At 44.0% G+C, this 15,233-nt stretch overlaps 1 protein-coding gene across 4 annotated transcripts in view; it reads left to right on the forward strand.

The window, feature by feature from the left end:
* Nucleotides 1–15,233, forward strand: part of LOC132894330 (zinc finger protein DPF3-like) — a 66,306-nt gene that overhangs the window by 170 nt on the left and 50,903 nt on the right. For 2 of the 4 annotated variants that reach the window (XR_009655639.1, XM_060934007.1), the window contains exon 1: nucleotides 334–944. The exons of 1 other annotated variant lie outside the window; for it this stretch is intronic. Coding sequence is in view for 1 of the 3 variants with exons in the window: in XM_060934007.1 (XP_060789990.1) it covers nucleotides 874–944 (71 nt within the window). In the remaining 2 variants the exon portion in view is untranslated. Of the gene's footprint in view, nucleotides 1–333; nucleotides 945–15,233 lie in introns of those variants that run through there. One more of the 4 variants, XR_009655641.1, reaches the window with a different exon arrangement.

Consider the following 15,233-nt stretch of genomic DNA (forward strand, 5'->3'; position numbering starts at 1 on the left):
TCGTCACGAGTCGGTTTGTTTTAGATTAATATAAATAAAAGGGTTTATTTCTGTAATAAGCTGTGTTTGGAGAAATGGCGAGCACTTTCTGGTCAACCGTGTGGTGGCTTGCTCGCTTTAAAGAGCGACCGGAGTGCAGTTTTCCTGGGAAATCAGGGTAGAACTGAGGTGTGAAGTAAAACTGGTGTCATGGCGGTAATGAGGTGTTTTTTATATTCGGTTGAGTTTGTGTTCTAATGCGGTGTCTCACTATAAAAAGCTCAGACTGCAAACACGCTATTAAATTGAAGTTCCTAGCTTGCTAAGCTAACTAGGTGGCTAGTTTGGAGTCGACGTTGTGCTTCGTGTTATTTCTTCACAAAGAGCAGGCTTTTTGTTTGCAGTGCTGTTGTTGTACTCTTTGTTTGTAGTGTTTACATTCCGATAAAGGGCCGAAGCTGAGTGCAGGGCAGAGACCCAGCTGTACACTCCGGCTGAGTCTGGGATTGTTATCCTGGGATATGTCTGTGCCAAGGGACAAATAGGAATAACACTCGGTACATTCAGGCAGTCAGCTGACTTCACGGTATACTGATCGACTGAAGCAACTCCAGATCATGACCCTCATCTCCAGAGGCTTCTTGTACAGTGACCACTATGTCTGATGATGAGTTCATCACTTTCTGCACTTCCCCTGATGCCTCATCACTCTGGACTTATCAGACCGCATGACCTTTTTCCATTGCTCCAGAGTCCAATCTTTTATGCTCCCTAGCAAATTGAAGCCTTTTCTCCTGATTAGTCTCGCTAACAAGTGGCCACACAGCTGTTTTAATCCCAATCCTTCAGCTTGTGCATGTGGAAATGCTCCTAGTTTCACGATGACACGCAGCCATGAGTTTGACTGTGTGTTCTTTTCACGAATTGATTTCGCCAAGCGTTCAAGTCCTCTCCGATCATATTCGGTTAGTATCTCCCCCGCCGTGTTTCTTTTGTGAAGCTGACTGTTCACCAGTATCCTTCTAGGTTTTAACTCCATTCCAGTCATTTTCAGCAATCTCCTTAGTTGTTTTCTTTGCTCGATACAGGCCGATAATTTGACCCGTCTGAAACACAGGATGCACCTTCCGATATGATGGTATAAGAAAGGAGAATCTACTCACTGCATCAGTTAGGGTCACTATGACAATAGCAATGAGTTCAACTATGTCTTCTTTTCATGAATTGATTTCGCCAAGTATTCAAGTAATCTCCGATCATATTCTGTCAATATTTCCCCCACCACCATGTTTCTTTTGTGAAGTTGACCGTTCACCAGTATCCTTCCAGGTTTTAACTCCATTTCAGTCATTTTTAGCAATCTCCTTAGTTGTTTTCTTTACTTGATACAGGCCAGTAATTTGGCCCGTCTGAAACGCAGGATACACCTTCCAATATGATGGTATAAGAAGGGAGAATCTACTCACTGCATCAGTTAGGGTTACTATGACACATAGCAATGAGTTCGACTGTGTCTTCTTTTCCCAAATTGATTTCGCCAAGCGTTCAAGTAATCTCCGATCATATTCGCTCAATATTTATTTTTCCCCCACCGCGTTTCTTTTGTGAAGTTGACCGTTCACCAGTATTCTTCCAGGTTTTAACTCCATTCCAGTCATTTTCAGCAATTTCCTTAGTTGTTTTCTTTGCTTGATACAGGCTGATAATTTGACCCGTCTGAAACACAGGATGCACCTTCCGATATGATGGTATAAGAGAGGAGAATCTACTCACTGCATCAGTTAGGGTTAAAAGAATTGCTACCAGCTGAAACACATTAATCACTGCAGTAATTATCCAATCACAGGCTAAATATATATATATATATATATATATATATATATATATATATATATATATAAAAATATAATATAATTTTTTAATCCCCTGCTGGCTGAAAGGCCTGAAGGGGGATTATGTCATGGCGATGTCTGTTGGCCCGTCCGTCCATCCCGGGAAGGGTGCTCACTTTCTGACATCAACTCCTTTCACAATTTTTGGAGGAATTTCACAAAACTTGACAGAATTCTTTGTTATATGTTGGTAATACGCATTTTGCAATGTCGTTTAATTCAGTTGCATTTTACCAGACTTATGGCATAGTTGCCAGTGGGGGATATTGTGCTCTCCGAGCACTCTTGTTTTTACATCCAATCAGTGCCTTTATTTTTTGTTCTTCTTCCTCGTGAAGTTTACGTTAAAGAACGGTGAAATGCTTTTCTTCACCTATCCCAGCTTGTTATCTCAGTCCTGTATTTCGAACTACCCCGATGTGTTTCTCATTGTGTAATAAACATCGTATATGAATCCTGGTTCAGTGCCAGTAAATACACTGTTGAACTATAAGATGGATATAAGGATATGGCTATTAAACTTAAACACTAAAGCACAACCTGGAAAATCAATTAGTGGTTATGGTTTGTTGTTTTCAGTGTGAAAATAACCTAAAACTATCCCAGTTTCACAGTATTAATTGAACAAACACACAAGCTGGTGGTAAAAATATGAAAAATTTGTGTGTTTGAAGACGATATTTTCACAAAATGTTCTACATTGTCTTTTAGTAAGCTGAAAGTGAGTGTGGCTGTGAGGAAAGGCAGTGTGCTGAGGGAAAACAATGAACGAGTGTAGCTGTAGTGTACAGTGTTGCTTCAATAAATATAGGGAAGTAGATACACTACCGTTCAAAAGTTTGGGGTCACTTGGAAATTTCTTTATTTTTGAAAGAAAAGCACTGTTCTTTTCAATGAAGATCACTTTAAACTAATCAGAAATGCACTCTATACATTGCTAATGTGGTAAATGACTATTCTAGCTGCAAATGTCTGGTTTTCGGTGCAATATCTCCATAGGTGTATAGAGGCCCATTTCCAGCAACTCTCACTCCAGTGTTCTAATGGTACAATGTGTTTGCTCATTGCCTCAGAAGGCTAATGGATGATTAGAAAACCCTTGTACAATCATGTTAGCACAGCTGAAAACAGTTGAGCTCTTTAGAGAAGCTATAAAACTGACCTTCCTTTGAGCAGATTGAGTTTCTGGAGCATCACATTTGTGGGGTCGATTAAATGCTCAAAATGGCCAGAAAAATGTCTCGACTATATTTTCTATTCATTTTACAACTTATGGTGGGAAATAAAAGTGACTTTTCATGGAAAACACAAAATTGTCTGGGTGACCCCAAACCTTTGAACGGTAGTGTAGATGCTTGGGTTTAGTTAGTCAGGGTAGCAGTGCCGCGGTGTTCTGCGCGTTTCGTCGCCGTTGTGAACATGCTAGAAGTGGAATCAGATGTGACGGTGTAACATGTTTACAGTAGTAGTAGATCACACACAGCTACGAGGTTTCCAGTGAAGTCACGTCCCCTGTGCTGAGAAACGGAGCTGGCTGTAGTATGATTTAGGACAAGTCCAGAGGGACGGGGTTGTAAAATGTTTGGGGAGTTGCAGCTCGCCACCAGCAGGATGAGAAGCGCTGGAGTAAGGAACTTGATCACGTAACAGATAAATCGGTTGTTTGGATGAAAGCACTATGTGCATTAAAAATGGGAATCTTCAGTCAGCGTACACTTTTTATTTTCTTATTCAGGTTACCACAGTGCAATGACTAATAGATTCTTTATTAATTTGGTGCATCTTGATTTTGTGTGTGTGTGGGCTTTAAATAAATAATTTCCAAATCCTACATTCTGCTCTTTTTGTTTGTCATTTTTCTCAATCATAATGAACCAGGATTTTCATTTACAGCTGTCCTTGAATATGAATCTCCTGTTCCTAGCATATATGTTTAATGTTTTCAGCAAAAAAAAAAAAATCCACATTTAAATGTTAAGATCCAATGATGTTTTTACTCCCCATACGATCTTGACTTTGTCATCCGATATCTTGCGTGTAAAAAGATTTATACATGAGCTAACAAAACGACTGATTATGATCATTTGTGCCACAAGGCAGAATTGTTCAAGTGAGCATCGCAATGCATCTAATTTGTCCGTCTTTTACTTTTTTTATTTATTCATGAACGGCAATATGGTCCAAATAAATGTGAACACCACCATTTAGAGACATTTCTCTATTTTTAACGTGGTTTATTAAAATATTTGGTTGCACTCTCGGCGGCACGGTGGCGTAGTGGTTAGCGCTGTCGCCTCACAGCAAGAAGGTCCGGGTTCGAGGCCGGCGAGGGCCTTTCTGTGCAGAGTTTGCATGTTCTCCCCGCGTCCGCATGGGTTTCCTCCGGGTGCTCCGGTTTCCCCCACAGTCCAAAGACATGCAGGTTAGGTTAACTGGTGACTCTAAAGCCAAGTTTACATTAGATCGTATCTGTCTCGTTTTCTTCGTGGATGCACTGTCCGTTTACATTAAAACGCCGGGAAACGGGAATCCGCCAGGGTCCACGTATTCAATCCAGATCGTGTCAGCTCCGGTGCTGTGTAAACATTGAGAATACGCGGATACGCTGTGCTGAGCTCTAGCTGGCGTCTCATTGGACAGTGTCACTGTGACATCCACCTTCCTGATTCGCTGGCGTTGGTCATGTGACGCGACTGCTGAAAAACGGCACGGACTTCCGCCTTGTATCACCTTTCATTAAAGAGTATAAAAGTATGAAAATACTGCAAATACTGATGCAAATACTGCCCATTGTGTAGTTATGATTGTCTTTAGGCTTGCCATCCTTCCACTTGCAAGTGGTGAGTGACTTGCGCACAGCGGCTCAGTCCCGAATCACTGCTCGTGCACTACACTCGCGCGCTCTGTGAGCTGCGCAGGGCTGAAGTGCGCACCCTCCAGAGGGCACTCGCTGTTCAGGGCGGAGTGATTTGGAGCGCAGCCGCTGAGGAGGAAGCACTGAGCCGCACTGACACATTTCAACTTGCGTGCCGAATTAGTCATGTGATTAGCATATCCGTGTATTGGCGTTGCTGTGTGCACGCTAATCGTTTTTAAAAACGTTAATCTGATGATCCGCTGATACGGTCTAATGTAAACCCCACCTAAATTGAGCGTAGGTGTGAATGTGAGAGTGAATGGTTGTCTGTGTCTATGTGTCAGCCCTGTGATGACCTGGCGACTTGTCCAGGGTGTACCCCGCCTTTCGCCCGTAGTCAGCTGGGATAGACTCCAGCTTGCCTGCGACCCTGTAGAACAGGATAAAGTGGCTAGAGATAATGAGGTTGCACTCTCCCGAGCCCGCCAGCTCTTTTGTGTAATTGTGTCAGTTTAACCATTTGGGACTCGAGTTTGATCTACTTGGTTCTGTCTGGACTTCATCAGACGTGTTTTCGCTCCTGGGTGCCGGATGGCTTTTTGGCATCAAGTTGCTAAATGGATTGAGTTTGGCTAGAATTCGCTGCTGTTTCCACTTTATTTCATTATTCTTTATGTTGTGGTCTGTTACCTGTGTATCATATTGAATGTTTCATTTAATTGATTTTAGAAGTGCCTCATCCAATTCTGATGCTGTTTCAGCGATGCGGATAAATGGCCGATTATTCTTGGTCAACGACGGCTTCTTTTTCTCATCTAGCCGATTTGCCTACGAACGCCCCGTCTCCCGTCCCTAAGAGTTTACTTGAGTTAAATCAGCAGCTCTCTTCAGGTATGTTCGTCTTCAGCTTGTTCTGAGAAAGGGTGTTACCAAACAGTAAATGGTTTAATCAAACAATAGGCCAGAATGAGGCTCAGTTACATTCCAGGCAGAGGCACAGTGAGTGTTTCTCTTTCACTGTGTCGTTCCAGTCTGCGCTGTACCGTACGTGTGTACAGGCGTGCATCTTCCTTCCTCATAGAGTAGACTCGGGCAGCAAAGTTTGAGGTAAAGGAGAAAAGTGGGCAGGGGTTAATTAAACGAGTGGGCTTGTTATTGTGGTCAACTTAATTTTGATCATCTATTAGCCTACTGTTTACGATAGTAGCTAAATTTAAATTGGCACCCGTGGCATGACAGCATTTATGCATACCTGCAATGCTTGTCTGCCTGCCTTTTAGATAGATTAGACTAGATAAAACTTGATTGATCCCTTTGGGAGGGTTCCCTCAGGGAAAAGAAAAAATCTTTTCTACCTAAGGTATTACTGACATCCAATCAGCACTTTTCACTTAAAGGGTGCGGTAGTCATCGTCTTTTTTTTTTTTTTTTTTAAATCCATTCTTGTAGAAATATCATCAGAGGTATAGAGAACACAAAAGCAACTCCATTAAGCTGTGACCTCTGCCATAATATACAGTAAGTCACTGAGAAAACTCGTCTGGAAAGCTGACTTCTGATCCGGAGTGTTTGTTTTTGGGTTTGAATGTGCCTCCTGTGAATCATCTCATCTCATTATCTCTAGCCGCTTTATCCTTCTACAGGGTCGCAGGCAAGCTGGAGCCTATCCCAGCTGACTACGGGCGAAAGGCGGGGTACACCCTGGACAAGTCGCCAGGTCATCACAGGGCTGACACATAGACACAGACAACCATTCACATTCACACCTACGGTCAATTTAGAGTCACCAGTTAACCTAACCTGCATGTCTTTGGACTGTGGGGGAAACCGGAGCACCCGGAGGAAACCCACGCGGACAACATGCAAACTCCACATGGAAAGGCCGGACTCGAACCCAGAACCTTCTTGCCGTGAGGCGACAGTGCTAACCACTACACCACCGTGCTGCCCATATCAATCATTTTATAGACATTTCTCTACAGGCTATTGTAGATCCTGGGGGCGGAGCTTCAATAAACATGGGCGGGCATCATTCAAATGTCGAACCTACCTTACTGTAAAGGCCTCTGCATGCTCTTGCGACAAGGCTTTCGCAGATAGCTTTTCGCAGACAGTTGTAATTTATTGTTGAGCGGGGAGTAATAGGCGTGTGCGATGTTATTCACCGCTACAACGCAAGGGGGCGCGAAGTCGCGAAATCGCTAGGAGTAGTTGGTGGGTGTGGTTAGTGGAGTGTTTATCTTCCGGTTACTGAGCAACAGGTCATTCAACACCGCTGTCCTTATAATGACTAGAACTGGAGTCGTATAGATGTACGTACTTCCTCGATCAACCGCTCTTCGTGCTGCTCCATCTTCGCTCGTGTTTTTAAAAATGGTGGTCGTGAAAACAAACCAAACCGAGGAAGTAGGGAAGCGGAAGTGCGTGTACAGCGGATGTAGAGTGGACCAATCAGAGCCCTCTTGTCTGCGACGCTGTCTGCGAGGCTTCTGCGGTGGTCACAAATTTTGGGAGGTGCGCGCAGAGCGTCTGCGAAGCGGGGGGGGGCTACGCAGACGCCATCTGCGACGCCGTCTGCGAGGACTGGGTTGTCAGCATAAATTGGCCCTTGGGCTCCATTCACATTACCAGGCTGAAGTGACTCTCGTCTGATTTTTGCCTTAATGTGACACAGGTCTGATGTTTTCAGGGCTGTGTGGATGCAGAAATTCGATCTCTTCAAATCAGATTTGAGTCACTTTCATATGTGGTCCTAGATCGGACACGCATCCGATTTATGGCCATGAATGAGATCGGTCAGAATGGAATTCATGTAGCTTTTTGCCGGTACGCATGTGCTGAGCGCTGTCTTCGTCAAAACAATGTAGGAGAGCTATAATAGCTGTGAAACCAGCAAAAGATGGCCATCTGGCTTTTTTCTTTCTTTAAAAAAAAAAAAAAATCGCCCTGATCACGTACAGCTGATGAGCAGTTTGCTGTCCTCCAGAACAAGATGTGCTGCATACATTAGCTACTAGTGCATCAGTTTTAATGAGTTGTCACACAAACAAGGTTTTTTTTTTGTGGTGGTGATGCAGACGATTCGGGGAGGGAAGGGAATGCATCCATGTGTGCATGCAGATGCGTTCAATTACAGTTGGATACAAACCACTTGTAATTATGAAAGTGAACTGTTAAGATGGGCAAATCTAACCTGCTCAAATTCTGATTTTTTTGCTCAATGAGGCTTGTTAGAGCCGCGCTCGCGTTACCTTTCCTAACGCGACTTTAACTACTGCTACAAGCCAGCGAGTCCATATTCGCCTATGAATGTTCATTTGTATTTGTAGCTTTTTTCCCCTTCAATCTATTCAAGAGAAACCTTCTACTCATCCATCTGTTGCACTACCTAGAACTATATTTACCATTTTATAGACGTTTTTAACTTTTAATTCACCTTTAAAAATATTTACAGTTGCTTTGGATCTCGGGCGGCACGGTGGTGTAGTGGTTAGCGCTATCGCCTCACAGCAAGAAGGTCCTGGGTTCGAGCCCCATGGCCGGCGAGGGCCTTTCTGTGTGGAGTTTGCATGTTCTCCCCGTGTCCGCGTGGGTTTCCTCCGGGTGCTCCGGTTTCCCCCACAGTCCAAAGACATGCAGGTTAGGTTAACTGGCGACTCTAAATTGACCGTAGGTGTGAATGTGAGTGTGAATGGTTGTCTGTGTCTATGTGTCAGCCCTGTGATGACCTGGCGACTTGTCCAGGGTGTACCCCGCCTTTCGCCCGTAGTCAGCTGGGATAGGCTCCAGCTTGCCTGCGACCCTGTAGAAGGATAAAGCGGCTAGAGATAATGATAGAGATAATGAGATGAGACTTTGGATCTCAAAGGCCATAATTCAGTGAAGACGCGTGCTGCTGAAATGCATATGCCGTTGGAATCGAGACAGATTTCCCACATGCGAGTTATAACCGGGCAGCGCGCGAGAGCCGTGGAGCAGAGATCAGGTGACCTCAGGACTGCAGAGTAAACGTTTCTCCTGATAAAGATAACAGGAACCACAGGGTCCAGAAAGATGTGCGATTTGGCGCCTGTTCGCCGTCAAAGTGGAACCATGCGAGAGTGAAAGAAGCGAGTTTCTACTGAAATGAGAACGATTTGCATCGAGTCTTTTCCAGTGGTAGCAGCGTCCTGATACTTGAAGACATTTCTCTGATGCGCTACGTGCAGCATGGTGATGTTTGCTAATAAAATGAAAGTAAACCAGACGTGTTGCGTTTAGAACATAAAGCTTTCAAAACGCAGCTTTACACTGTCTCTGAAAATATCTGTACAGAATTATCATTACACATTTAGTGGCTCCTGCGTAAGCTGGAAGTTCGTCCCGTTTTACTGTGTAAGCTTGTTAACCTCTGTAGAATGCTTCATACCAGGTTTTATAGAATTAAGGCTTCAGCATGCGTAATGCAAAGGTCTCCTCCACAAGACAAAAGCACCTTCATGAGTTTACAAGCAGTTACGTATGGGCCGTCATCTCCAAATGCTCCGATTGTCACGTTCATGAATTTCGCCTGTGTGTGTGTAGATGATGTCTGTCTGGTTTTCAGTTCCACCGTGGTGGCGTTTCGAGAGGTGTTCAAGTGGACGCACCAAGAGCAAATCTGAGCATGAGATATCTCAGGCATCAGTCAGTGCGTTTACGTGCACGTAGAGAAAATCGAATTTCTGCCGTAGCTCGACTGAAATCGAACCGAACTGGATTTCTCGTAATTGAGCTACGCGACCTAGATTAAGCAATTGTAGCCGAGCTACTTAGTGCATGTAAACCCTATCGAGCTACTTACTTCAGCACTGCCCCTTCCGGGAGTGACGAGACCACAAGCGGGAAACGCAACAGCCTCGGTCGACATGACAACAGTAGTAGAAACGTGCACTTCTGGAGCAATGAGGAGATAGAGTTCATGCTCATTCAGCTTAAGGAGTTGAATATCTCCTCTCATTATCTCTCGCCGCTTTATCCTTCTACAGGGTCGCAGGCAAGCTGGAGCCTATCCCAGCTGACTACGGGCGAAAGGCGGGGTACACCCTGGACAAGTCGCCAGGTCATCACAGGGCTGACACATAGACACAGACAACCATTCACACTCACATTCACACCTACGGTCAATTTAGAGTCACCAGTTAACCTAACCTGCATGTCTTTGGACTGTGGGGGAAACCGGAGCACCCGGAGGAAACCCACGCGGACACGGGGAGAACATGCAAACTCCGCACAGAAAGGCCCTCGTCGGCCACGGGGCTCGAACCCGGACCTTCTTGCTGTGAGGCGACAGCGCTAACTACTACACCACCGTGCCGCCATGAGTTGAATATATATATATCTCGATGTTGCTGTCCTCGTCGTCGTTCTTCTTATGAACACGGAACTGATAACTTTGTTTATACTCTTGAATAGCTCTTCTTCATGACGACAACCGGAAGTGTACCAACACGATGGGGCGTGTAGCGCCACCGGTGGCTCAGGTGCACAATGTACCTCACACAATAGCTCGATTTCCTTGTGTGCATGTAGGATTGGATTTCTCTGGCACCCCTGCTGGGACCCTTAGCTCGATTACCGACAGCAGCTCGATTTGGATGTGCATGTAAACGCACTGACTCTTTTGGTTCATGAATGTCCGGTTTGACACACACACATTTTTTTAAGTGAGATGTGTGGTTGTAACATTTGAGAAATAACCGCAGAAGTGAAAAGCGTAAAGGCTTGGGCTACTGGAAAGACTCGAGCAAACCATCACACTAAGGTTTTCAGGTCTGTGGCTACGCGGAACCGTGTGCATCACTTTCTATCCTGTGTAATCTAACCGTCCTTTCTGTTCACACCAGCCCCAGTTAGAAAAGCGCCTCAGTACCATTGTGTGTGTGTGTGCGTGTGTTTTGGTTAATTTTCCAGCCTCAACTGACGAACGCTCTGTAGTAGAGACACAAACGGCTTTTCTGACACACAGAACCTTAGCTTTTATGCGAGTGCTGGTCGTATCAGTCAGTCACTCAGTGTCGTCAGCACGTGTTTAGACAGAATTCAGTCCAACATTAGAGGCATGTCTTCAAACTGCAGGCTGTTCAGAACAGGAGCTGCAGTTAGTGCTGTCAGTTTGAAACCAGGGACTTTGCCTCAACACCCTGCTGAGTCATAGCACAATTACTGGCTGCACCGTTTAGCTCGAGTGCACTGTGGTCTGCAGCATGCGCTGGAATTCATGCTCCGTCCTCATCTTGGCATGAGGATTTGGATTCTTTTTCAGATTTTTTTTTTTTTTCCTAACTTTTAGTGTTTTGGTGAGGTGTTTTTGGAGTCGTTTAATGCGATACTCTGAGTATGCAGTGCTGCAGATAAAGTGACTTCCTGTTCAAATGCTAAAGTGCACCTGCATGGTCTCAAGAGACAGCCTGAGTCTCACAGCCCAGGCTCAATTCACTGGTGGGAAAGATGCCAGCGTCGAAGTAGAACGTGTCAATTTCTGATCTGATTAGGTACTGACTTTGTTCTGCGGTCAGTGACTTCAGCTCCAGATCAGCAGGCTGAATTCTAACCTTTTTGTTTGTTTTCTTAGTAAAATCTTTTTTAAAAGACAACTCGGTGATTTAGTATCAATGTTCAGTGAACGTTAAAGGGAAGTTATTGGTTTTGTGGTTGGAAAAGGTGTGTGTGTGTGTGAGAGAGAGAGCGTGAGCGCAAGCACGCACGCATCTTCAGCATGCAAACTAAGTTTATGTAATTCCAGCTTGGAGAGATTGGACTCTGACATGTGACACAATAAATGGTTGACACGAACACACTCCCAGCAAACATCCTCCCAATCAGCCACCACGTTCATTCCCACTGCTGCTCCTGTAACCTGTCTATCATCGTGCACTTCTGTGACACACACACCAGCATGTAAAACCCTGCTAACCGTCACCATTAATCATCAGTCTAATCCTCAAGCTATTTTAAGTCGCTGAGACACGACTGTGAGAAGAAAAAAAGTTACTGAGCACTTTGCGGTTATTAGGTTTTCTGTTCAAACAAGTTGTCGAAGATCTGGATTAAAATACAGACCACACAATTTCAACTTTATCGAGGAACTTTTTAAAGCGAGAGCATCCCCCAGTCTTACTTCATTCTGGGCCTCTATATTTGAAGCATATTCAAATATCTCAGGTGTAAATATTGACCCATGCCCTTTTATTGGACTTTTTGGTGTACCCTCAGAAGATCTGTCTCTCCAAAAGCCTCTGTTAAATTGTATTGCCTACTCCTCACTTCTAGCACGGCGCCTCATTCTTTTGAATTGGAAAAATGATAAGTCTCCATCATTTGGTAGATGGATTTGTGATGTCATGTTTTTCCTTAAGGTAGAAAAGATTAGATACACAATGAATGGGTCAACGGACAAGTTTCATGTTATATGGCAGCCCTTCATTTCCTATGTTGAGCAGCTGACAATGCACCTAGATAATGCGTAACACATTTTGTATACTTAATTATGCACTCTGTCTATATCCTGTAAAATTACTTTGGGATTATTTTGTATCAATGGACATGTCTCCTGCAATATGGCAGTCCCCTAATTCTTTTTTTTTTTTCTTCTTTAAATACAGTGTATTCACGTGGAACAGTGGACAATAAATCTGGACTCTGAGTAATTTTCTTTTTATGTAAAATACAGTGGGCTTTTTTTTTTCTTTGCGTTTTTTTGTCTATTTGTTTTTTCTCATCTGTTTTTTATTCAATCCTTCATGTTGATTACCTTGTACATCTTAAAAACTCAATAAAGATACATTGACCTAAAGTGAGAGCATCCATCTCGAAGTACCTTCTACGTATATAAGTATCCGTAGCTTTTAACAAACAGCACGAGGTGCGGTGAATTGCACCTTGACTTGCTAGTAAACTATAGACCGGGGTTTCATGAAATTCCTGCAACCCCAAGCTATGACCATCCTACATTTATTTATTAAAAAAAAAAAGATATCCAAATTTATGATCCAGGCCTGTAGCATTTGAATAGTTTATTATATCCGTAGCATGTTTATTCCTCGTCTTTCCTTGTCCTTATCAGTCTAGCAGGAAGCGGTGGTGTGTTCTCGGAAAGTAATCCAGGCCAGAGCGGTGTGATGCGTCTCCACCCAAAGCAGCCTAGTCTATACTTGCTGTATGGTATTGTTTAGTGTTTTTTTTTTTTTCTCCCGAGTGTGCAGAAGCCGTGCTAATGTGAGCGACGTTGTTCTTCACGCCATGCCGGAGTATCTTGTGTACATCTGGAAGATTTAAAAGCGACATCCACTAGATGTCACATCAAAGCCAAACATTCCTGTTCGTCATGCTTCCAAGTCGAACCGTAAAAGGTTTGGCGATTTTATACACCGCGGCGTTAAACTCTGCTGTTGACGTGATTGATGTCTAAATCTCAAATTGGAAACTTTGGCCTTGCATTCAGAAGTGTTTACTAATCTAGAAAATCCAGAAGACTAGTACGCAAAACAGACCTTTCGGTAGCTTTGACGTCTCCATGAGAGGCTTTTAAAATTCAAACACTAACTGTGATAGGAAAGCTGGGTCATGTTGGTACTTAATAAAGGTGTAGAATAGTACAAACGTATGTGACTGGAGACACAATTAAGGTTTTTCACCCACGTGACCAAGTCATATGATGCATCGTTAGGCTGCCATTTTGGACGTCACGGCTCGAATCGGTTTGAATGCGAGGAAGGCGACAAACGAAAAACATAAAAGAAAAAGGAGCGAGATGCAGAAAACACCTTCACTATCCAGCGACGTAGGGCATTTACAGGGTGAGCAGAGGGAGAGGTATTTGCAAAAATTGAGGTTAGCAGGCTTAGAGAACGACGTTTACCTGCTTCCACCAGGATTGTTCACTGACGTACGGAAGTACACCAAGCCCTCGTCTTTACCTGACTTCAGCCCATATGATCTGTCATTAACAACTATGTCGTTAAAAACCCATCGCCATACACAGGTATTGATCTGAAAGCGTATCAGAGTTTGGATGCCTACAAATATTTTGTCAGGCTGGGTAGTATGCCTACATCAGCGGGTCGTCCCTGGAGCCGGTGGTCGCCATCTTATTACAGCTAAGGTTTGTTCACATTTTCATTTACTTTCAGTCCTCAGGATAAACAAAATGTTATTAAATGTCATTGAAATAACTTCTTAGTCTGTTGAGACATGGCCCGTTATAAATTTGCTGTTACCAGGCAATGACCAAGAACTGTATTATTAGGGTCGGTGTCTGTGTTGTAGCAGTGTACTAGCAGCTAGCTGTTAGCACTAGCTAATGTCAACAACATAGTAGCTAGTATGTTACTGTAGCAATGTTTACGTTCAGTCATTTGGATGACTGTTAAAACCTTTCAGTCTCAAGTTTTTCCTTTACTGTATTTACTAGTTTACTGTAATTATGATCCGGCAGCTATTTACACTGGATCCGGTGTAAATAGCTGCTGGAGCGCGCTCCGGCTTGCTCCCCCTCAAATTAAGCAGCGCGCTCCGGCTTGCTCCCGGAGCACTCCGGGAGCAAGCCGGAGCGCGCTGCTTAATTTGAGGGGGAGCAAGCCGGAGCGCGCTCCGGAACCTCGGCCAGAGCACTCCGGGAGCAAGCCGGATCGCGCTGCTTAATTTGAGGGGGAGCAAGCCGGAGCGTGCTCCGGCAGCTATTTACACTGGATCTGGTGTAAATAGCTGCCGGATCATAATTACAGTAAACTAGTAAATCCAGTAAAGGAAAAACTTGAGACTGAAAGGTTTTAACAGTCATCCAAATGACTGAACGTAAACATTGCTACAGTAACATACTAGCTACTATGTTGTTGACATTAGCTAGCTTGACCTTCAAAATGGCGGACACCGGGGCGTCACGTGACCCTGTGACGTCAGGTGAAATACCTCAATTGCTATGTTAGCTGAGGTAGATGGATGGGGAAATTTGTCCCCTCCCCCTCCCCCCTTTTTTTTTAGGCTAAATAATGAATGAATAATATAGCATGTATTTAATTTAAACGTGGCTTGTCTGACTCCCAGCAACAAAATATTAGCACACGCAACCCGTCTTTTGATCTTTTGAATATTAATTTGTACAATAATTGAATGAAACAAAAGAGGAGATTTTTCTCGTGACCCTATCTGTAAATAAAGCAGGACCCCAAGTTTGGGAACCAGTGTGTTAGACGATGGTGAAAGAGAGCGCATGTGTTTCTCTGTGCTCAGTTCTCGCAGAAGTGAAGTGCTCGAACATGTGACATTCGTAAACGGTTGGTGCTTCCTTTGCCTACGCAGTGTTTTCCCCCAGGTCGGAAATATACTTCCTGTCGTAGCCAGTGGAAAGCGCTAGCATTACTTTCCGGCACAAAACCGGTCAACTCCGTGTGACTTCAGATCGTGCCAAAATCTGCTCTGCTCTCGCGGATTGGAATTTGTTCTGCTCGCGCTGCTCAGTGAATCTCACATGTTATATCTCAGCGACG

Source organism: Neoarius graeffei, chromosome 11 (assembly GCF_027579695.1).
Source record: "Neoarius graeffei isolate fNeoGra1 chromosome 11, fNeoGra1.pri, whole genome shotgun sequence".
Lineage (NCBI taxonomy): Eukaryota > Metazoa > Chordata > Actinopteri > Siluriformes > Ariidae > Neoarius > Neoarius graeffei.